General features: G+C 46.3%; 1 protein-coding gene across 1 annotated transcript; it reads left to right on the top strand.

The window, feature by feature from the left end:
• The first annotated feature begins 359 nt into the window (after window positions 1-359).
• Window positions 360-23,911, top strand: lats2 (large tumor suppressor kinase 2). The gene is made up of 8 exons (XM_069155053.1): window positions 360-1,072; window positions 15,576-15,708; window positions 15,805-17,405; window positions 18,633-18,860; window positions 18,996-19,350; window positions 19,779-19,961; window positions 20,382-20,488; window positions 21,829-23,911. Exons 1-8 carry the CDS (start codon window positions 707-709, stop codon window positions 22,393-22,395), a joined length of 3,540 nt encoding a protein of 1,179 aa, XP_069011154.1. The 5' UTR covers window positions 360-706; the 3' UTR covers window positions 22,396-23,911.
• Window positions 23,912-23,974: the final 63 nt, after the last annotated feature.

The following is a 23,974-nucleotide window of genomic DNA, read 5'->3' as shown; positions in this document are numbered from 1 at the left end:
TGCAGCAGTGCATATGAACTACTTCTACTGAATTTGACTCCCTGACTTCCAGGTAATAATAGTCTCAAAGTGATCTCATGTACTAATTGTGACATTGTGGGACCAACGGAAACATATTTAAAATTCCAATTCCTTCACCTTAAATTACAGCAGAGAGTCAAGAGTTTTTTTTGTTTTTTTTAACCCCATGCTGAAAATTTGAACAGCCTGGGATGCATTTTGAAAAACACGAGCACCATGTATGACCGCTGTCTCCATGGTCTAACTCCATCTCTTCCTCCACAGGCGCAGAGTGGCATCATCATGGTTTGGCTCCGCGGTGCCCTCGTGACCGGCTGCATTTCCTGGAATAAGCTGGAACCCGAGCTTTGAAAAGTCACACCATGAAATGCCTGTAGTATCCCGCCTCGCCGTCATCAGCAGGAATCACAAACAACAAAAGTCAGACACAAACAAATACGGGACGTAGAGGAGGACTCCTAGAACTGTGCCTCCGACCTGTGCTCCTGAAGGCTCTTTATCTATTTAGGTCAGCCAGTGTGAAAGGGATCTTTTGGAGGGTGTAGAGGAGCGAGTGCCTGTGTGTGTGTGTGTGTGTGTGTGTGTGTGTGTGTGTGTGTGTGTGTGTGTGTGTGCGCGTGCGTGCGTGCGCGTGAGTGTGTGTGTTTCCCTCTTATAATAGGTGCCTGCCCTGGGCACTGAGGCCATGAGGCCCAAGACTTTCCCCGCCGCCCCGTATGTGGGCAACACGAGGCAGCGGCTTCAGGAGATCAAGGAGGGCCTGAAGCAGCCGGCCAAGCTGGTGAGCCAGGCCCTGCACGGAGGCAGCTCTCGGACCGAGGGAGGCAGAGGGGCGGACTGCAAGAGCGGGAAAGACACGGCCAGCCGACAGCAGCAGCTCCGACCCCCGCAGAAGTTCAATAACTACCAGAATGCCCTGCGGGAAATCCGCAAGTCCCTCATGCCCTTCGCCAACGAGTCGGGTCCGTCCTCCGGGTCGGGACACCCAGCGGGCGCCGGGGAGGTGAATCGGCAGATGCTGCAGGAGCTGGTGAACGCCGGCTGTGACCAGGTGAGCCAGAGAGGACGAGGGTTTCACACAGCTGTGTGAGAATACGCTTTGGTTGGGCACATTTTTTTTTTTTTTTTTTTTTTTTTTTCATTTACACCAAGATAACCATCTCTTTGGCATTCCTGCCTTGCAGGCAGTGTTGTAAATCAGACATAAGTCAGACTCATTTAAAGGTAATATTAAATTAACCGAATTAACTGGAAGAAAATTTATGAAAGCTGCCTTTATCCAAATCTTTTATCCCAATCAAAGTAAAATAAGAAATAAATGATTGTGAATGGGTGGGAATGTCCTCAAGACCAAATTATTTTGTGGACTAAACAAATGAGTCTTTATATTCCAGCTGTGTGGATGTTTGAAACACTCACAAGACTCATGCTGTGTTTTAAATGGTGTACTTGTGTTCCAACAGTCACCATTTTGAGTGCATCAGTGCGTTCACACTGTCAAGTACAGAAACATGCAGTGCACAACAAGGATGCACTCAAAACACACTCAAAACACACTCAAAACATAGTGTGAAACTCTGGACACTTTCCACCCTAAACGGTCGCCATCTTGGCTCCATAGAGAAAGGGGCGGGGTCACCAGTGTAAAGAATTTTCAAAATGACAGCTGTTGTTGAACACCACACAAAATTGTTTCTTTTTCACTACTGCTGCTGGACAGAAGGACCAGTGTGCTTATTGCCTGTGTTAAATTGAGGGCACAAAAACATTGATTTTTGGGTAAAATAATTCAAGCTGCAGATATGTTGGCGGGTGATGTGTTATGTGCCGAGGTCATTTCCGGTCAGTGCAGATTGAAACAACACTACCCTGTCAAAACTCCTGGGCTGCATAAGTAAGAGTCCGAACATGGAAGAGCACTATTTGTTGGTGTACTACGGGTGTATCGTTGCTTCAGTTACATAACACGAGGCCTCGAGTGTTGAAATGTTGAGATATCAGGTGGATTTCCCAACTGGGCTGTTTGGCGTTCCCTCCTCTCTGTCCCACGAGGAATGAAAGTACACCATCAAACGTCTGTGGAGGTGGAGGAGGAGGAGGAGGAGGAGGGAGAGCATTTCTTGGGAAGTGAGGGTCCGACTCACTCGACCTTCAGGAATCACTGCTTTAAGGAGTCATGTGGATGCTGTTAATCAGGGGTCACTTCACCTCCCATCAACATCAAACCACAGCATTATATCCTCAAACAATTGAAAGCATTATTATTTGACATATTTACAGCTTAGGCTTTAAAGGGTTAAATTTGTAACATGGTTTCCAAAAAACAGATGTAATGCTGTGAAATTGCAAAACGTCTTTTACACTCTTTATTAGGTTTAGTGTAAGGAAATATCAAATTCATCATATACCATGTCTTTGCATCAAAGCTGTTGCTACAATCTGCTGCTAGAGATTCATCCTGAAACAGGATCACTGAAAATGAATGAGGAAGTCTGTATTTTTGACTTCAGTGCCATCGTCACACTGAACTTACACTAGTTAAAGCATGTCTAGTCTGAACAGCAGCCAAAACACCCTCTGAGTCTTTTCTTTTTTCAGTATTATTCAGTCTCTTCTCTGCAGAAAGGTGCTGCGCTGTGAAGTGAATGAGGAACGTTCCAGGGGCGACTAAATCAAACGATTAAATCACAGCATGTCATCCCAAAATGCAGCCGGTCCAGTGACGGATCGTGTGTTTAAAGGGCTGGAGGCTGAGCCCCGTGATGGAGGCCGAGCCCCGTGATGGAGGCCGAGCCCCGTGATGGAGGCCGAGCCCCGTGATGGAGGCCGAGCCCCGTGATGGAGGCCGAGCCCCGTGATGGAGGCCGAGCCCCGTGATGGAGGCCGAGCCCCGTGATGGAGGCCGAGCCCCGTGATGGAGGCCTGTCTCCGTGATGGAGGCCGAGCCCCGTGATGGAGGCCTGTCTCCGTGATGGAGGCCGAGCCCCGTGATGGAGGCCTGTCTCCGTGATGGAGGCCGAGCCCCGTGATGGAGGCCTGTCTCCGTGATGGAGGCCTGTCTCCGTGATGGAGGCCTGTCTCCGTGATGGAGGCCGGTCTCCGTGATGGAGGCCGGTCTCCGTGATGGAGGCCGAGCCCCGTGATGGAGGCCGAGCCCCGTGATGGAGGCCTGTCTCCGTGATGGAGGCCGAGCCCCGTGATGGAGGCCGAGCCCCGTGATGGAGGCCGAGCCCCGTGATGGAGGCCGAGCCCCGTGATGGAGGCCTGTCTCCGTGATGGAGGCCGAGCCCCGTGATGGAGGCCTGTCTCCGTGATGGAGGCCGAGCCCCGTGATGGAGGCCGAGCCCCGTGATGGAGGCCTGTCTCCGTGATGGAGGCCGAGCCCCGTGATGGAGGCCTGTCTCCGTGATGGAGGCCGAGCCCCGTGATGGAGGCCTGTCTCCGTGATGGAGGCCTGTCTCCGTGATGGAGGCCGGTCTCCGTGATGGAGGCCGGTCTCCGTGATGGAGGCCGAGCCCCGTGATGGAGGCCGAGCCCCGTGATGGAGGCCGAGCCCCGTGATGGAGGCCGAGCCCCGTGATGGAGGCCGAGCCCCGTGATGGAGGCCGAGCCCCGTGATGGAGGCCGAGCCCCGTGATGGAGGCCTGTCTCCGTGATGGAGGCCTGTCTCCGTGATGGAGGCCTGTCTCCGTGATGGAGGCCGAGCCCCGTGATGGAGGCCGAGCCCCGTGATGGAGGCCTGTCTCCGTGATGGAGGCCGAGCCCCGTGATGGAGGCCGAGCCCCGTGATGGAGGCCTGTCTCCGTGATGGAGGCCGAGCCCCGTGATGGAGGCCGGTCTCCGTGATGGAGGCCGAGCCCCATGATGGAGGCCGGTCTCCGTGATGGAGGCCTGTCTCCGTGATGGAGGCCGGTCTCCGTGATGGAGGCCGAGCCCCGTGATGGAGGCCGAGCCCCGTGATGGAGGCCTAGCTCCGTGATGGAGGCCGAGCCCCGTGATGGAGGCCTGTCTCCGTGATGGAGGCCGAGCCCCCTGATGGAGGCCGAGCCCCCTGATGGAGGCCTGTCTCTGTGATGGAGGCCGAGCCCCGTGATGGAGGCCGGGCCCCCGTGATGGAGGCCGGGCCCCGTGATGGAGGCCTGTCTCTGTGATGGAGGCCGAGCCCCGTGATGGAGGCCGAGCCCCGTGATGGAGGCCTGTCTCCGTAATGGAGGCCGAGCCCCGTGATGGAGGCCGAGCCCCGTGATGGAGGCCGAGCCCCCTGATGGAGGCCTGTCTCTGTGATGGAGGCCGGGCCCCGTGATGGAGGCCTGTCTCCGTGATGGAGGCCGAGCCCCGTGATGGAGGCCGAGCCCCGTGATGGAGGCCTGTCTCCGTGATGGAGGCCGAGCCCCGTGATGGAGGCCTGTCTCCGTGATGGAGGCCGAGCCCCGTGATGGAGGCCTGTCTCTGTGATGGAGGCCGAGCCCCGTGATGGAGGCCTGTCTCTGTGATGGAGGCCGAGCCCCGTGATGGAGGCCTGTCTCCGTGATGGAGGCCGAGCCCCGTGATGGAGGCCTGTCTCCGTGATGGAGGCCGGGCCCCCGTGATGGAGGCCGGTATGTCAAGAATGCTCCGCTCAAGGCCGCAGAGTGCTGGAAGGAAGGAGGAAGGAGCGTTATGAGGCTGCTCCGTGCAGCTAAATCGATTGTAGCTTATCACGGCACCAAAGAGCCGCTGTTCGCTGGGTGTTTGCTGACTGTACGACCTTTGCTCTGCTTCTTGTTTCCGTGCCCGGACCGACTGCGTCCTACATTAGAGGGTCAGAGAATTACAGGTGGACACAACAGTCTTTAACTGCTGTCCCCTGGGATTCATGTTCACGTGTATTGTGATGATTGTCCTGACAAAAACTACTTTTTTTTTGTTAGCTGTGGATTTGGGCAACACCCCTTCATTGTTTACCTGTGTTGAAAGACGTTTCTATTTATAACATTGACAGCAGTTATTTGCTTGTATGTTCAGTTTGTACTTCTTGCTGGACTGGAATCTCGTGGCCATCGTGTTGAACCCCAAAGTCAGTCCTTGACTGAGTGATCAGAGGCTTACTATCGGTCAGCCGAATGCTGCAACTATCTGTTTCAAATGAAAAACTCATCACATCTTCACTAAACCGTCCAGTAAAAGCAGAGAACAGAGAAGCCCAGACGTTCCTGCTCTCCATGAATTGTCCAAGCTCGTCTCAGAGGATCCGCAATTTCATTCTTTCAATCACGAGTTTTGGTGAGGGGTAGAGATGTAGACTGACAGTAAATAGAGAGCTTTAACTTATGGGTCAGCTCCCTCCTCACCACTACTGTCCGGTACAGTGACCACAGAACTGCTGCCGCTCCTCTCAGCCTAATGAAATGAAAAGCCTCCATTTGAAATGAGAAGCCCTCTGGTGTTTCATTCGAGGTCCGGACATATACTCGGTTTTGACCTAGTTTTGTTTTATTCAGTAGAAGGCCTGAGACACCAGTAAAGTCGTCCCTAGTGAAAAGGAGACTGCTGAACTCGGTCCATGATTTGCCCGGTAACACTTCAGCCCGGTTTCAGGTTCCCTCGTTGGTTCCCCGACAGGATGGCTGGAATTCTTTGCAAACTTTGATAGCACGGTATGTTTCTAAATGTAAACTCGAAACTTGGACGTAATGCTCATCCCAGTGACATGGCGCTTTTACTCAAGTACAGTTTAGAGGTGCTCGTACTTGTTTCCATTTGTAACTAGGCAAATATTGTACTTTTTACTCCACTACTATTACTTTGCCAATTGAAAATATATAATAAAAAAAACCAAACATATGATATACTGACGATTTAACCAGTTATTTTAATATATTCTTTGAGCTGATAGCAGTTCCACCAAAGAGAAAGGGGACTTTTACTTCAGACACCTCTCTGATGATACTTCCTAATGATCGGCTGCCTGTTAGAGCAGTTGTGTCTAGACGGCTGCTTTATTCTTCAGACAGAATGTGCTCGCTGACACAAAGCAATGGTTGTTTTAAGAGCACTTACTGGACAACATGAGGATCAACACGCCAACAAACAGAAGTTGAAAGTTTCCAGGGTGCTTTCAGGAGCTGAGGGAAGAAACCCTCTCTGGTTGCATTGCTGAGCATTATGAAGCTTATGTAATTGTTGATGTTTTGGAAAGTGGAGGATTTTTCTGCAGCAATCCTTTGAGTGCAGCTGAAACATGAAAACCACACCTGAACGGAGCATGTTTTAATTGAACTTTCATATTCGCAGCTTCCAGTCAAATCTGCTGGGTTTTTTTTCTATTTATACGGTATCTACTTTTTGCTGTGAACACGCAGATATAAAACGAATAGAATAAGAAACCTACTCTTGGTCTGACAGGAGAGCATGAAAATGTATTTTGGAGGCCGCTGCTCATCCAGGGCATTTCAAACATCTGTCCAAAAAAAAACTGGCAAGAGGTTTGCAGGCCGCAGTGGCAGCCTCGATTCGGCGACCTCCATTGCTGCCACCATTGTGAATGAGCAGGGCAGGTCCAGTCAATACAAACAGGAAGTGAGCATTCACCAGCAGGGTGGAACAGTTCCTTCTGCTGCAGTCGAGCCACCACCCAACATGTCGCCTGTCCTCTGCTGCTTCTGCTCTGTCTGACTGACTCTGCTGCAGAGTCTTTGTCCCTGGTTGTGTCTGTACATTTGTGTTAATGTCTTTCCTCTGCTCTGACTATGAATGCTCATTCTGAATAATTTATTTCACTGGTTGATGTTATGTGACTAGATCGAAGTACAGTAAATTCAGTAATGGCATACCAATCAAACTATGGATAATCTGGGCTTCAGGCAAAGTTCTCACCAAAATAAATTCACATGTTGTACTAAAAGAAATGCGAGGATACAGAACAGCATTTGTTCACAAGGATTTTTAAAGTGCATCATAATCAATGTTGAATTTCTGTTTTAAGCCAAACTGCTTAAAGGTTTTCATAATTTTTTTTTAATAATGTACCAGTTGCACTTTTAAAGCAGACTCTTCTCAAGGGTTGTAAATTCACTGTAGACAGCTTAAGGATTTCAGCACTATTTTTATTCACATTTTAAGAGCTTCTAAGGTTGAGCAGTGACGGATCTGCTGCTTCACAAAACCCAGTGTCGTGTTATCTTTTAAACCAGCATATTCTGATTCTGATACAGCTAATGGCCAAATGACTGACCACATGAGGATGAATGAAAGTCTGTTTTCTGAGTTCATTAATACAAAAGACAAACAAAATGAAGTAAGGAACCTCTAAAGGCCCTCAGTGTCCCACCAGTGCACTGTGAATCTGATTTGAGATATCCCACCCAGTCCCACTAGTCAGGTTTGCTGTCCCAGGTGCTGAAAGGTTTCCGCAGAATTCACAGGTAGCTTCATAAGGTTCTCGCCTGATACTGAATGAAAAGTCACCTGCTCATCACAGAAAGCTCTGGTGTTTGTTAGAGGATCTCATCCACCGTCCTGCCTCTTTTATTTGCTGATGTTTTATCATAAGCCGTTTTTTTTCTGCCTAATGTCGTGCCATCTACCCATAATTTCATCTATTGATCTTTTTGTTATTCCCACGACATTGACTACCTCGCTGATAATCTCTCATTAATATTTATTCATTTCAATGGGATCAGATTTCTTTTGCTTTTGCAGTCATTCTGTGTTTTTCATGGCTGGAATCACTTTAACACTTCAAACACCTCATTTAAATACAACTATTTGTACCTGATATCAAAGACACAATTACTCTCTCTCTCTATCTCGCTCTCTCTCGCTCTGTGTCTCTGTCTGTCTGTCTCTGTGTCTTTCTCTCTCTCTCTCTCTCTCTCTCTCTCTCTCTCTCTCTCTCTCTCTCTCTCTCTCAGCTGCCTCTGGTGTCAGTAGACCTTTTTCACAGCAGACATTTTAGTATGTCTTAGCAGGAAAAGCAGATGTCATTAATGATATGAGTGTCCTGATAAAACACGATGACACACTGGTAATATCTCACCGAATTGGTATGCAGTCATTTTTAGTTTCATGATGACACCAGAGCTTTTCCAATCAACATTTTAAACACAGACTACAGTGAGTCTTTATGCAGCTTTTTTTTTTAAAATCTTTTGTACACACTTCCTGCTCATGTGTGTGATAACCTATTAAAGATCTTAACTGTAATGGATTTAACCCCTGACAGACATCCTCCATGTTTTTTGGCCTCTGAGCTCTGAGTCTCTTTTTTTCTCTTCTTGAGGCACATTCCAGAGAGCCATCATGGCCGCATATCAGCTAGTTACCACATCCTTGAGCCCTCCTCACCTTCTTCTTCACCTCTCCTCCAACTGTCCCCCTTTTTTTTTTTATTGTTTTATTCAACCCGGCTCTTATCAGCTAACCTCATATTCATCCACCTCTTTGTCTCTCCCATCTTCTCCAGCTGTAAATTACGGAGCAATGTGGCTTGTTACATAATCTTTTTCTTTTTTTTAAAGGAGGAAATGTTTTGGAGGGGGAGCAAGGGTGGGGGTGGCATACCAGGCATGGAGATGACAGGGAAGGAAAGGAAGTGAAGGGAAGGATTTTTTTTTATTATTTTTTTTTTTTTAATTCCTCCCTAAGCTTTTGGGCCATCCTCACAGCAGATCTACTGTACCTGCAGGACAAACTGCAGCTGGACAGGAATCCTGTGCAGGCTAAGCACATTAAAGCATTCAACGTGTGAGCAAACAAACATTGTGGTGTTTATGTAAAGATGAGGCCAACAGGATGGGACTCTGATGCCCTGTATGTGCTGCCTTCATGTGTTGTATGCAGGGGTAGAGGCTGTAATGATTTGTAAGTAAGGAGTAGCCTCACTTAAACGTGCTGGTGCACTTGTTTTACCTACAGAGGAGTTTTTGCAGCTCTCTACATGGGAAGGATGCCTGGATGTCTCTCTCTTGAACGTCCCATCTGCTTAGTGCTCCTGAGCGTCCTGCATATGGCTTTGATTTGCCGGGTCCCGTTCAAGAATGTGTCTCAGAATTGGGTCAAAAATAAAGTAAAAAAACAAACATTCTGGATAATATTCGCAAAGAGAAAGAGTGTGTGTTTGTGTGTGTAAGTCACATGTCAGAGCAGTTTGTGTGTCTGTGTAGAGTTTGTAGGCCGGTGATTATGTGTTTGGGAGAGCTCGGCGGCTTGCGGCCTGCGACCATTATACCATTATGACAGGAGTGCAAATGTGGCCCATGTATTTTTGACCGAGAGAGAAAGGAAGGGAGATGGGAGTCACAGTCTGTCCTGATTGGGAATAGCTTGAATTCCTGCTTCCTGGGCCTAGGAATGTGAGAGAGGAACATCTGTCGCCATGACAACCGGGGTCACCGGGCCGGCCTCCACTGTGTGTGCACACACACACACACACACACACAGACAGCAACAGTGATCCAAGAGAGGAAGAGACAGTGACAAATCCAAGATGGTTGCTGTGCTGATGGTTCAATAAATCTGAGTTTTAATGCAGCTTTGTGTCTTAGAGCTGTTTCATGTCCGCCAAGATGTTGGAAGTTGTTTTAAACAAAATAACTTGGGTTTATTACAAGTGCTGGTTTATTATTATGGGATAGAAGAAAATCCTATGACTGAGAGGAGGAGATGAGGACAGCTGTTTTGTCTTTAATGTTTCTCGTCATTATCAGTCTGATGAATTTTTTTAATTCTGTTCTGTCAGAGTTTTTGCCTTTTATTGATTACAAACTATTATACTGTGAATCAGGCAACTAAAATAATGATTCTCAAGAGTCATTGATTATGAAGCACATTCAGAATAATTAGACTGTTAGTCACAAGCAGCAACAGAGCAGTTTTAGCTGAGCACATAATTTTTTTTCTTTTAACTTCGCCACTGTCTCCATTACTTTTACATTTTAAATGCTGAACTGCATCTCCTCTTATCATGTATACACATTTTTGTATTTGTATCTATTTATTTTTCTTAAATTATTTTATCCTGTGTTGTAATATGTTGATATTTATCGGCATATTTCCTCTCGGTCACTGAGGGTTTTAAAGGTGTATGTAGGCTCCATCTGAAGTGGTGGCACAAACGTTCATTCAAACTCTACAATGAACTGATTCGATTTTGGTGGTCAAAGCTCATTGTGACCTCGTGTCGACCCATTCTCATGTACTTGATATTTCTAAATTGTCTCGGGGGAACACCTTTACATTTGGCCGGGTACTAAACTGGTGACACTAATCTTTGGCGTCCACCTTCAAACTGTGATGACTGTATAGATCCTCTGAGCTGTTGCGTTGAAGATGCTTGTGAAGAAGCCAAACTTTAGAATAAATAGCTTATTTGCAGCAACAACCATATTTAAAGAATTGCCTCCTGTCAATCAGATTTATTAGCCACGCATGTGAACACGTATAAGGATTCCTTCAAAGTCTTTACTGCATATATTATATGAGTCTGGACAGACATGGATATAAAACTGCAACTTGACTGTTTGGCAGAGACATAGAACTGTGAGGCGGTGATTATAGCTTCCCTCTCAACTCCTCTTTTTCTTTTTCTTTTTCCATGTGTTGAAATAAACGTAACACAAGAAGCTGTAGTTCATCTCCACCTCCTTTATCCGTATCACTCCACCTTCGAGTGCAGCTGTTCAGAACATCTAAAGCATGTCTGCCTTGTTCATTCCAATTCGTTTTGGGCTGAAGCTCAACTTTACTACTGGTCAGTTAACTTGGGAAACCCCACTACTTTCCCACTTCAGATAAGAGGGCTCTGTATTCGACTATTTCTGTAACTTTCTGAAACTGATGATGTCGCAATCACGCCCAGGACGGGTGGACGGGAAGGGCTGAACTTCTGTCTCTAGCTTTCCTTTTTTATTTGTCACTCAACTATTTGTGGCACTTTTCATGTGAACACAGAAAGAAAGGTGTCTGAAAATGTGCACTGTTTTACTTTCAAGGTATGCTTTCACAATACCTTTACACACCTAGGATTTCCTTTCAGCTTTCTGTTGACCATCTATTAGAGGACAAATGACAAAATAGAATACTTTTTAATGGTCTAGTAAGTGGTCTGGTAATACTATGTTCAGTTACCAAAGCAAAATTTGAAAGAAAGAGGATAGCAAACGAAGTAGAAAGACTGAAGAGAGAAGCACAAAATGTGACATTAGAGGGAGGCTCTGGCAGCCAGCACTCTGCTGGCTGCAGAGGAATGTAACAGACACACACATTTGCACGTACACACAGGAAACCGTGCGCGTGTGTGTGTGTGTGTGTGTGTGTGTGTGTGTGTGTGTGTGTGTGTGTGTGTGTGTGTGTGTGTGTGTGTGTGTGTGTGTGTGTGTGTGTGTGTGGTGTCAGTCTTGTGTTCAGGGACATAAAATAATGTTTGTGTGTCTGAACATGCAGATGCAACAGAAGGCGATTTAAAAAAGACAGCAGGCTTGGACACCAAACTCACACACACACACACACCAGGCATAGAAAGCGTGTGGCCTTGGCATTTCCTGGCTTTCAGAGCTGACTGTGCCCACAGTTGCTCTGAGTCCTGCTTTGAAACACGTTATGTTTGATTTAGTTTCCTCCTGACAAATAAAGGCAGCCAGTGTGTCTGAGAAACCGCAGAAAAAGTCGGGTCGCAAAATGGCTCCTCTGGGACGAAACTTCTCTCCAGTTGTTCTTTCATGTCCGTGCACTCTAAGGACAAAGACATATTTTGTTTCTTCTGTTGTGAGAAGATATTATAGACCTTTGTATTGTTTTATAATAGAAAATCTTTGATGTTCTTATCGAGGTATTTTGTGACCAACAATCAAGACGGTTACTGGTATCACTAATGCTGATATTAAATAAAAAGGCGAGAGGGTAAATTTGTACATCACATTTTAAACAAAAATTCAACTCAAATGGCTTTAATTTAGACAAAGACAACATTTAAAACACAAGGAAGAGACAAAATAGCTAAAATGAATCAAAGTAAATATGGTAACATTTAATACAAAAAGACAAATAATACAATATTATATACAGTTTTGGTGATGTTACAGTCTAGTAATTAGCTTTACTTAATATATCACAGGAAAAATTTTACCGGAGAAAATAAAATTAAAGAAAGCAGGACAGTTGTTCTGATTTGAAAGCGTCTAAAGTTATTCTGGTTCCGCCCACCAATTTCTTACCACCTCTGTTGTCACTATGATTAAAGTCTGGAAACCCTTTTCACATGAAGGTTTTTTCAATCGCTCTTAAGAGCGGACCAATCAGTGACTGGGGCCGGTGGCTCTGTGACGCTGAAGTCGAGCTTTTGTTTCAAAAATGGCGGTGGTGGTAGAAGTAGATGAAACAATATGAATAGTTGTAGTAAAGCCAGCGAATATCGAGGAATTGAAGCCAGAGCAAGAACAACATCTAACATGTAGTTTCCAGTATAGTTATATACACAGTGAATTTGGGTCTGATAAAACCAGGCTTATGTAAAGTTGCTGCCTGTTAAAGATTACTACAGCGTTTCTTCCATTTATGTGCAGCATTATAGTTAAAATGAAGTTATACCATTATAACTGTGACTTGAGGCACTGCTGTCTGACTGCTGGGCTGCCGAGTGATTTATAAACTTGCAGCAGCACTTAAAATCATTGAAAATGATCCTGAAGCCATTGTAAATATTTAAGAGGAGGAATAATGTGCTCAGCGCTGCTGGTTCTTGTTAGAGGTCTGTCTGCCTGCAGTGCTCGAAATGTGCTGCAGGTGTGGACAGGCGGTCACAGAAGTTAATACATCGATTTACTTATGTTTTCATAGTGGTAGACCACTGGGTTTTAATATTTAGTGTAAAACTACAGCTATATTTTCTTCTCAGGATTTAGTTATTGATCTATAAATAAATGTTTGTGTATCTCGGTTATACATCTAAAGCAGGAGGTTTAAAACTGTCAGTTTGGTGTTTCATTTCCCCGTCACGGCCCTGTGAGTGTCTGAATTATTAAACACACCAAATATCATCTGTAAAAGGTCGAGGACTTAATCTAATTAAGTAAAGTAAAAAGAGGAATTCATTTGTTTCTGTTGTTCCTGCGTGTGGCCAGCAGGGGCGCCCGAACAGCCGTGTCAGAGCAGCTGGGCAGAGGTCTGAGTTGAAATGTCTTTGCAGTGAGGTCATATGCCATTCGAGGGGATTTCCTCATCTAGGTGTGGGTTGCTGTGTCGGAGAAGGAAGGACAGACTTTGTGTTGTGTTTGTCTCATGAGCTGATGTCCCTTTTGTTTACATGTTGACTTATGAAAAAGAAATGAAGTTCGGGAAGGTAAAGGCAGTTGTGGGTCAAATAATATCATCTGCTTTGCAAAATATGCAAGACAGTGTTCCAATGGAGAACACTAATGAGGTGAATTTAAGGAGGAGCTATTATTAGAAGAAATTGTGTTAATACATTGATATTACTTCATGATCAGCAGGTACATGAAGCCCTAAACTTTTTCACGAAAAAAGATGTCAAGTTTGGAGGCATTTTATTGGTTGGACTGTTACCGTGAAAACCGTGTGCTGCACATTGAACATGTATGTGCACATATAAACAACAGAAAAGGTACGAAACTACCGTTTCGCTGTGTACTCCTACTCATTATTACAAAGTAAACTGTTATTGATGGTATTAGTCTCTTTAGGATGGTTTCTGAATCATGAGACTTTGAGCTTTCAAACAAAGTATAATGTGATTTAGGACAGGGTTAACAGTGAGGGATACATTGCGTTTTGTTGTATAACGGAAAAACTAACAAATCAGGTCGTGTAAGTGGTGTATACAAACAGGAAAGACATTGTGCATGATATGACACGCTGTGTTAAGATCTGGGCTGATTCCCTGCGATGACCTATTTCACTTTCATATTAAGTAATGGAGCTGTGAATAGACACGAAGACAGTTTTGCTTTTGTTTCCCTCATTTTATTATCTGGAGATGAAACCCAATATTTCAGATCATAAATCAAAGCCTCAGCTGATTATTGTGTCTGTGTAAAGCAGTCTGAGTGGAGTTTAAGATACTTTGCTTTAACTCAATACAAGACCCAGAAGAATGATTGATATTGTTTAATGAAAGGCCGTTAACTCCAAAGGAATGCTCTGCACGTCTGCTCCTTCACATTTTCCCCCGACCTTTCTCAACCATAAATTACACGGCGACTGATGCATAGAAAAAGGCCAGAGTGGTTAACCAACATTTTTCACATAGGTGACCTACATACCGCTGGCTTTTATAGTGACCCACCTGGAGCACAAGTCTTTGGGTTTGGGATGAGCTCCATGCGCTCCACCTGTGGGTGTGAGCATGGACGGAGAGGAGACAAATGAACTGAGATTTTACACAAACATGGAGAAGAATGCAATCGTCTTGATCTTCAGTCAAGTCTTCATCCTTTTTTTTATGGTATTTGAATGTTTTTAATGTCGTATGCAAAGAAAATCTGCCAGACTTTATTCATTGATATGGAGCATTATTGATGTTATCTAAAATTTGAAATTTGGCTCCCAAAAAGAAACCTTTTAAAGAAATGTGCATCCATATTCCCATGATCCTTTGCACAACATCCATGTGTTATTGCTTGTTTGCCTGTGTTTTTAATTTCATTACCACAATTTGACAACCCGACAGTGACTCAAAATATAGGTTTCTTGATATTCACTGTGATTTCATGTCAGTTTTGAGTCTCTATTGGTTCTCAACCTCAAATTAACTAAACAAGGAAAGGAAGAACAGATGAATGCTAAAGTCTTAAGATGCTCCAGTACAGTTTGGAAAACGGTGCTCAGCGATTCTACGTTTCTGCAGTGAATGATAAATGGGCTAAAACTTGGACAAACTTCAATAAAGTCCATTAAAATGATTGCTTCGTGGTCATTTTCAGCTTTCTACTCGTGTCACTGACGCCCACACTGGACCACACCCTGCTGCCAGGCTTCAGCTGAATCATTCACATGAAATAAGTGCCCCCATTATAAATGATCATGCGATGGTATTATAATTACCTCGGCTCAGAGTTTTCTTTGAATCAGGATGTACTCACTCGTCGCCTTTACAATTTACATTTTGTGTTTTAATAATAAACCTGTCAGTCTGTTTCACTGCATATTTAATGTTTTGATCCTCGTACACTTACATTCCTCCCATGGTATGTTTTTGTGTGTTATTGTGACTGGTAGAGGAAGTCACTGGTATGTGAGCCCAAGTGGAGAGGATGCAGGTGCTGGAGCACCTACTGTTGTTTTTAATGTGTGGGTTTTTTATTGGTAGCTCCTACGTGGACACATTTAAAGCATCATTATATGTTCATGTGTGTTGAAGACATGCATATGCTGGGTTTCGTGTGTTTGGCGAGACTGTTTGCATGTGTTCAGTAATGTGTTTAAAAGGTAATAGGATTATTATTAAATTGAAAGTTAACCACTGTAACCATGTTTTTCTGGTTACTTCATCAGACAGGGATTAAAGAAAAGAGTTTGTCAAAAAAAATGTAACTGATCTTTTGTTTCTGGGTGCTTCACAGGAGATGGCTGTCCGGGCGCTGAAGCAGACGGGCAGCAGGAACATCGAAGCAGCTTTAGAGTACATCAGCAAAATGAGTTACCTCGACCCTCGCAATGAGCTCATCGTCCGAGTCATCAAGCAGACTTCACCAGGTACAAATACAACCACGGCAGGTTGACTTTGACAAATGGATTTTAAATGCTCTTCATTTCGCTTCACTACACGTATTTATATTTATGTGCTCATAGGAAAAGCTGGCATGCCAAACACAATGGACCACCGGCCAACGTTGGAGGGTTCAGGTGAGGCCGGCGGCATGCCTCCGTATCATCAGATGGGGGCTCCCATGTACGAGGGGGCAGCAGGGTACGGCCCAGAGGGGGAGATGCCCCGAACCTACATGAGCGCTCCCCCTGTTATGAACTACATGATGCCCCCGTCTGGTGCAGCACAGGGCCCTGCAATGGGAAACCCAATGGGCCGACCTCCCAGTATGGGCACCTACCCACCAGTGATGGCCACCCAAAGCAACCCAGCCAACACCATGTACCCCCCAGGGGCTCAGCAGAAGGGCTACCCCGGCAGCATGGAGCAGCACGGGCCCATGATGAGCTACAACGTCCCTGGCCAGCCTCTGCAGCTGCAGCCACAGCCACCTGGGGGCCCCGTCCCAGGCCCGCACTATGACTACGGCCACGCCAGGGCGCACATGATGGAGCCTGCAGGCTACGGAGTCAAAAGGACCCCCTCCTTCCAGAACAAGATGGCCCCGCCTCCCATGGCACCTCCAGACAACTACGTCAACATGCAGGGGAAGGGCGGCATGGGTCAGAATGGGCCAGGAGGAGGAGGTGGAGGATACCCTGCTAATCTGTACCTCACCCCTCTCTCCCACCCCCGACAGGCCAGCCCCACCTCTCACCAGGTCCACATGATGTCCCGGTCCCCAGGTGGGGTGGCAGCCATGGGCCCTGACTTCTCAGATCTGCCGCAGGGCTTGATGACACCCTCCAGGGCCAGCCTCAACCTGGACCTGTATGAGCACCACTGGGCGGGGCCTCCAGGCCCTGAGGGGGCCCCTCCAGCCAGGCAACCCCAGCCCCAAGGTCCATTTAGAGGGGAGGTACGTGTCCCGAGCAGAACCAACTCCTTCAACAGTCGCTCTGCGGGTCCAAACGGAGTCCGGCCTGCGATGGCTGCACCCCCCACAGGTGGGAAACAAGACCCCTCGCTGGGTCCCCCCAACACCATCACGGCTGTAACATCCCCACCCATCCAACAGCCAGTCAAGAGTATCAGAGTGATGAGGCCGGAGCCCAAGACAGCTGTGGGCCCGTGTCACCCCAGCTGGCTGACTGCTCAGGCCCAGGATGCAACAGAACCTCTGGCCTACATGCCAGAGGAGACTTACTCACTGGAGCCTGCTCAGGAGCCGCGCTGCCCGCCGCCGCCTTACCCCAAAAATCTGCTCATGTCCGGGGCAGCCGGTGAGCCAGGGGCCCTGGAAGGAGCCGGGGCCATGTGTGGAGCTCAGGATCTCAGCAGCACTGCTGCCAGAAGCACACGCAGCGGCAGCGGAGGGAGCGGAAAGGCCGAGGACAGCCAGCAGGTGAAGGAGAAGACAAAGATGGGGAAGGGAGAAAAAGGAGTGAAAGACAAGAAGCAAATCCAGACGTCCCCCGTTCCCGTGAGGAAGAACGGTCGAGACGAGGAGAAAAGGGAGTCACGCATCAAAACCTACTCGCCTTTCGCCTTCAAGTTCTACATGGAGCAGCACATAGAGAACGTGATGAAGACCTACCAGCAGAAACTCAACCGCAGGCTGCAGCTCGAACAAGAGATGTCCAAGGTAAGACAACACTTCACAACACAGTAAATGATTCTATGTGATGGTTATATAAGACTATACATACCTTACATAGAATTTGCATCACTGTTGCTATTGTATAGAGCCTTATAATGGACTTAAACTTTTGGCTTTACAAGGGAACATCTTTAAATTCAGTGAAACACACCAGTGATATGACGTCTCCGCCTATTGACTAGAAATTGGCAGATCATTTTTAAACGGATACTAAAGTGTGTCTGAACACTTTTTTATTATAAATTCCAGGAAGCTGCTATGACCCATTTCAGAATAATATAAAATAACACAGTGTGTGTTTGACATCCATTAAAGTAGAAAATATGGCTTGCCCATTCTTTATGTCAGGGGTCTCCAACCTTTTTTCTTCTGAGAGCTACTTTGACAAATGAAAGTGGACACTTTAACATATTTTCACATAGCTGAGCTCCACCAAACCGGCTGAATAAACATATTTTATGTGAACATCTTCATGATTGTCGTGACTATTTTGTAAGAAGGAACATTTGTCAAACAATCCAAGTTTAGATTAATACGTGAGGCATTTCAGCAGAGTAAACAGCCATCAGTGCACAGACATCCTGGATTCATCAGCTGAGTAAAACAATAATATAATGACAGCAAATTATCCACTGTGAAGATGACCCTGTCTTGATTCTTGTAGTACATTTAAAGAAAACTAAACCGATGGCTAATACCAATGAAGATTCTCTTCAACATGTTTTGAAAAATGGTTGTAAAAAAAAGCATTAAATGATGCTAAACCCTTAAAAAGCCCCGGTGCAGCTCTCAGGTCAGTACAGGAGATAAGTATGATAATGGACGGAGCAGTGACGCCTGAGAGGTTGTCATCCTGAGAATTCTCCCGCAGGACTTTGTTTTAGACAACAAGACCTTTGTCTAGGAACGAAGAGTCAGTGAGTTCCCACTTGTGTTTGCAGGGGCATGTCTTGAATTATTACTTTGGCTTCTGATCTTTTTCTTTAAAATGATTGAAAAGCGTTTTTAAGTGGAGAAACCACAGCTCGACCCAGACGCTTAAATAACAGTTCAGTTAGACAGCAAAAGGCAGAGCGTTGGGTTCAGCTCGCGCCACATTCCCGGGTCATTAATAATCATGGTAATTTGTTTCTTGATTTTAAGCCGTTTCTGCTTTCTGAAAAGGTTTGAGTTGTCATTATTTATTCTCCAACCTCTCTCCTCCCTGCGCAGGCTGGCCTATCGGAGGCAGAGCAGGAGCAGATGAGGAAGATGCTGAACCAGAAAGAGTCCAACTACAACAGGCTACGCCGCGCCAAAATGGACAAGTCCATGTTTGTCAAAATCAAGACGCTGGGTATTGGTGCTTTCGGTGAAGTGTGTCTTACACGCAAGGTGGACACTGGTGCACTTTATGCCATGAAAACATTGCGCAAGAAAGACGTGCTCAACCGCAACCAGGTGATTTTTATTTGTATTAAAGTGTTTTGGTTTTCAGGACCAGTTAAATTGAGGCTTTTAATTATTCTTGTTAGGTTTGTACAGACAGAAAAAAGAGGCACAAACAGGCCAAACTAAGTACCTCCCTTATTGCAGGTGGCCCATGTGAAAGCGGAGCGCGACATCCTGGCGGAGGCCGACAACGAGTGGGTGGTGCGTCTCTACTATTCCTTCCAGGACCGAGACAGCCTCTACTTTGTCATGGACTACATCCCCGGAGGAGACATGATGAGCCTGCTCATCCGGATGGGGGTCTTCCCCGAACCCCTGGCACGCTTCTACGTGGCCGAGCTGACGCTGGCCATCGAGAGTGTCCACAAGATGGGCTTCATCCACCGCGACATCAAGCCGGACAACATCCTCATCGACCTGGACGGACACATCAAGCTCACTGACTTCGGTCTGTGCACAGGCTTCCGCTGGACGCACAACTCCAAGTACTACCAGAAAGGTGAGGCGGTTGGCTTTAGTGCTCCTCTTGTGTTCCGTGGACAAACATTCTTAACATGCACCTGCACATATACAGTGCATCCGGAAAGTATTCACAGCACTTCACTTTTTCCACATTTTGTTATATTACAGCCTTATTCCAAAATGGATTAAATTCATTTTTTTCCTCAAAATTCTGCACACAATACAGTGAAGCATGGTGGTGGCAGCATCATGCTGTGGGGATGTTTTTCATCTCTGATAGAGTCATATTTCATGTATATATCCTAGCATTAACCTTTAGTCTTTTTCAGGCAAAACTAAGTGAGCATGCAGGTGCAATCAGACTTACTGGTCAATCAGTGATTTGCTCAAGGGCACCTAAGAACTGCTGGTCATTGTTCAGCATCGTTTTCCACGTGAACATTGTCCCTCTTCGTCTGTGTCCAGGAAGCCACATCCGACAGGACAGCATGGAGCCCAGTGACTTCTGGGATGACGTGTCCAACTGCCGCTGCGGCGACCGGCTGATGACGCTGGAGCAACGCGCCAACCGGCAGCACCAGCGCTGCCTGGCTCACTCCCTGGTGGGAACACCCAACTACATCGCACCCGAGGTGCTGCTGCGCAAAGGTGAGCGAGAGTGAGACAGATAAGTGCTGCAGATACAGCTGCATGCAGCTATCTTAAAGTGTCTGGCCAGCAAAACTTCTAACTGGCTACTTAATCGTTACTCTTACTCTTTCCTGTTTGTTTGTTTATAAATAAACGATAAATGAAACAATGGCTGTGATGTTTAAGTGGCAACAATTACCTTTAATTAAATCCTGTTGTTTGCGCTCCTGTAGAGCTCCATTGTAGAGTTTTGTATAAATAGTTTTACACTGTTCATCAGGTCAGCACTTAAACATCAGAGTTGTTGTCTCATTATAGATCAATGAGCCTGTATAACTACTTCTGGTACTGGACTGATCTGTATGTTTGTGGTTTTACCACAATGACCTGACCTGTGTGTGTGTGTGTGTGTGTGTGTGTGTGCGTGTACGTGTGCAGGTTACACTCAGCTGTGTGACTGGTGGAGCGTTGGAGTGATCCTGTTTGAGATGCTGGTGGGACAGCCACCCTTCCTTGCCCCCACACCCACCGAGACTCAGATTAAGGTCAGTGAAGAAGAACAACGTCCCTGCTGTGATGTCAAATTTAAATCACTGATTAATGGACCAATGAATGTCAGCCGTGTGTCACAGAGACGGTTTAGCTGCAGCAGCCCAGGACAGTGGAACAGGGCCACCTTATACTCTATATGCATAAACTGTTATGAGCAGGTGTGACTGTGACTTCAGACATCGTGTTCACCAACAATTCATCAAACCTGGGCAGTATTTTCTCCTTTAGTTGTGTTTTTTGGGGCCACATGAGAGCAATGAAATCGGGTTGTACCAATTAATGACACAAAGTCAAATAAAAGTGAGACAGAGCAGTGTGAGCCATCTGCCGGAGACGTGGTTAATGAAACAGTGAGGACATCAGGTCACAGCAAGCGGAATCATATTTTTATGTCATATCTCAAACCTGGCATGATAACAGGCTATAAAAACGATGTCCAATAAATGAGTCCGTGTGTCTTCTGGTAAACAGTCAGTCCATCCGAATCCTGGAATGCAGCCATCCTGACGGTTTAGAAAACACAAGCTGTTTCTGTAACAACGTGACAAAAAACAAGTGAAATACAAAGATGCAAAAGTCAAAGTTGTAGATGACAAGAAAACTGTCACCACAAGCTTCACTCAGAAGCTGTGCTGGATCTTTAAACTGTATCATACAGACAAATGTTCGATTATAAGTGGGGGACAAAAAGTGGAAAAATGTCTCCTCACCAGAACTATATTCACGGTGTGAAGAGATGGATCTGGCCATGCTTCACTGACTACTGTTTCCAGTCATTGCTTCCAAATGGGCGCAGAGCTCAGGTTTATTTTGAAACTATTGGAGCAGCCTTGAACCAAGTAGCATTTGACACATTTTATGTACCAAAACTCACCAAGATATAAACAACAGAGACCCTCCTCTAATGTGAGCAGAGTACTGCAACTGTTCGCATCGCTTCATCTCAATCTGCCGCCGCCGCCATTGTTGGAACTACATTTCAAAACAAACACTCAACTTCAACGTCATTGCACATAACCAGCCCTGTGCTGAATGGTCCATCCGTCAGATCGGCTGAGCAAACGTGCAAACAGGGTTTCTAGACTATAATTCCTGCAAAGACTTAAGCTGAGCAAAAGGTGGGCGGAGCCAGACTTGGATGTATAGTGGAAAGTCGCAGAAAAGTGATTGAGTGAATCTGAGAAGTTATTTCAGTCAAATACGGTTTCCGATATAAAGAATTATCTTAAAAGCTGAGAACCCTTCAGATTATTAACAGATATGTGTGATTTTGAAAGTATAACCGGCATCTGATTTTACTGTCACTGTGGTAACCTGGTGTATCCCCCTGCAGGTGATTAACTGGGAGAGCACGCTGCAGGTGCCAGCGCAGGTCAAACTGAGCCCCGAGGCCGTCGACATCATCGGCCGTCTCTGCTGCTCTGCGGAGGATCGTCTGGGGGCCAACGGCGCCGGCGAGATCAAGGCTCACCCCTTCTTCTCCCAGACGGACTTCTCAAGCAATCTGCGGCAGCAGCCGGCGCCCTACCGCCCCAAGATCGCCCACCCCATGGACACGTCCAACTTCGACCCAGTGGAGGAGGAGGGCGGTCCCGGGGCGTGGAGCGACAGCGGCGACAGCACCCGGGCCTTGGACACGCTCTGCTCGCCGCACGGGAAGCACCCCGAGCACGCCTTCTATGAGTTCACCTTCCGCAGGTTCTTCGACGACAACGGATGTCCCTTCCGCTACCCGAAACCTCTGGAGGCCAGCGTGGGGCCGCCAGGCGTCACTGGAGCCGCCAGCGTGGGCCCAGAAGAGGACGAGGAGGAGGAGCAGCAAGACGAAGAGGAGGAGGACGATGACGATGAAGAGGAGGAGGGCGAGCAGGGGGAGGGATGTGAGCCGGTGTATGTGTAGAGCTGCACACGCATTCACGGTTCAGCTCGTGACCCTCCCGCCTCCCACTGCTCGTCGTCTGTGTGTCTGTGTGTAGATGTGTGCATGCTACACAGGTGTGACTATCTGACATGTCTGGGTGTGATTGTTGAGCTGCGGGAGCAGGATGGGTGAACGTCGCCACCTTGTGGAATCTAAAGTGCGTCCGCGATGACTTTAAACACAAAACTCCCCTGACCCGGGACCAAGACACATTGTGTGTGACTGAATGCATCGAGGGTGAAGTGATGAAGAGCGAGACTCAGAGAGTGAACAGGTTGAATCACGGGAATGTAAGGATGTCTGGATTTCAAGTTAGAGAGCTGCTTCAGCGGTTTCCTGTCCCATTCCTTCCACCCTTGGTCTTACGGACGACTGAAACGCCTCCACGGTGACCTTTGACACAGGAGCTACTTCCTGTTCTACCTGAGCTGCTTTACACTCAAACATTGAGTGGAACCAGTTTACTCGGTGATTTCACCTCTTCAACAGCTGCTGCAAAATAAGCTACAAAGACACGCGCACACACGTGCACACACACTCACGTCTTCCTTGCAGCTTGTGCTCAGTCATACAGGGTGAAAAGGGCGTTAGACTTCAGGTCCATGTCAGTGTCCCCATTCATTCATTCAACCTTCCTCCCTCACATGTTGCTGTTACAGATATTCTTGTGTTCATAAAATTATCGATTCTGACTGTCTCAAAGCTCAGCCACAAATATCACCCACAGAGTCAGAGTACATAGTTTGGATCGGGCTCTAAAAATCCAGGACAGATTTAGTTCCCGCCTGATCGAAGACTGAACCACTGCAGCGTTTATTGAGCCCGATTCTTATTAAAGCGTCACTGTAGTCCTGACATTCAGTGAGTTTCCTCTCATAACAACAAGAGTTGGATCAGAGGATTTGAATGATACTTGTTTACTGGGAGGAGGGCAGGTTGTTAGCACAACACATACTTTCTCATTCTGTTATCTTTTTGTGGATAAAGAAGTAAAAAAAACCAACATGAAACACAACCTGATTGGAGAAATCAGAACCGGATCTGCACAGTCCGTCAGGTCGGGTGCAGTCGAGCCGGACAGAGAATCAAAGCTTCAAATACACCACACACACACACACACACACACACACACACCAACCAAGATGCACAATTGTACAGCTATTTTGCAAAGATCAGTCCTGCAGTTGCTTTGTAACTTAAGCAGTCCTGAAAACAAAGCAACGTGTCCTTACAACAGCCAAACATGTGATAGTATGACTATGTGCAATACAAAAAAATTACATTATATATAGTTTTCTAAACACTTAATAGCCTTTTGAAAGTTTAGTTCTGAAATGTACAAATATATTAGTATATATACATATATATGTATGTATGTGTATATGTATGTGTGTGTGTGTGTGTGTGTGTATGTATATATAGATATATATATATATGTATATGTACATATATATGTATGTGTGTATGTGTGTGTGTGTGTGTGTGTGTATATATATATGTATGTGTATATATATGTGTATATATGTACGTGTATGTATGTATATATATATGTATGTGT

Source organism: Embiotoca jacksoni, unplaced genomic scaffold, assembly GCF_022577435.1.
Source record: "Embiotoca jacksoni isolate LCO1_2020_lvr unplaced genomic scaffold, fEmbJac1.0.p SCAF_2, whole genome shotgun sequence".
NCBI lineage: Eukaryota > Metazoa > Chordata > Actinopteri > Embiotocidae > Embiotoca > Embiotoca jacksoni.
This window is presented reverse-complemented; position numbering and strand designations above follow the sequence as displayed.

Coding starts and splice junctions, on each gene's coding strand:
- lats2 (XM_069155053.1), top strand. CDS start 707: ATGAGGCCCAAGACTTTCCCCGCCGCCCCGTATGTGGGCAACACGAGG. Junction 1,073..15,575: donor TGAACGCCGGCTGTGACCAG/GTGAGCCAGAGA, acceptor GGTGCTTCACAG/GAGATGGCTGTCCGGGCGCT. Junction 17,406..18,632: donor TCGAACAAGAGATGTCCAAG/GTAAGACAACAC, acceptor CTCCCTGCGCAG/GCTGGCCTATCGGAGGCAGA.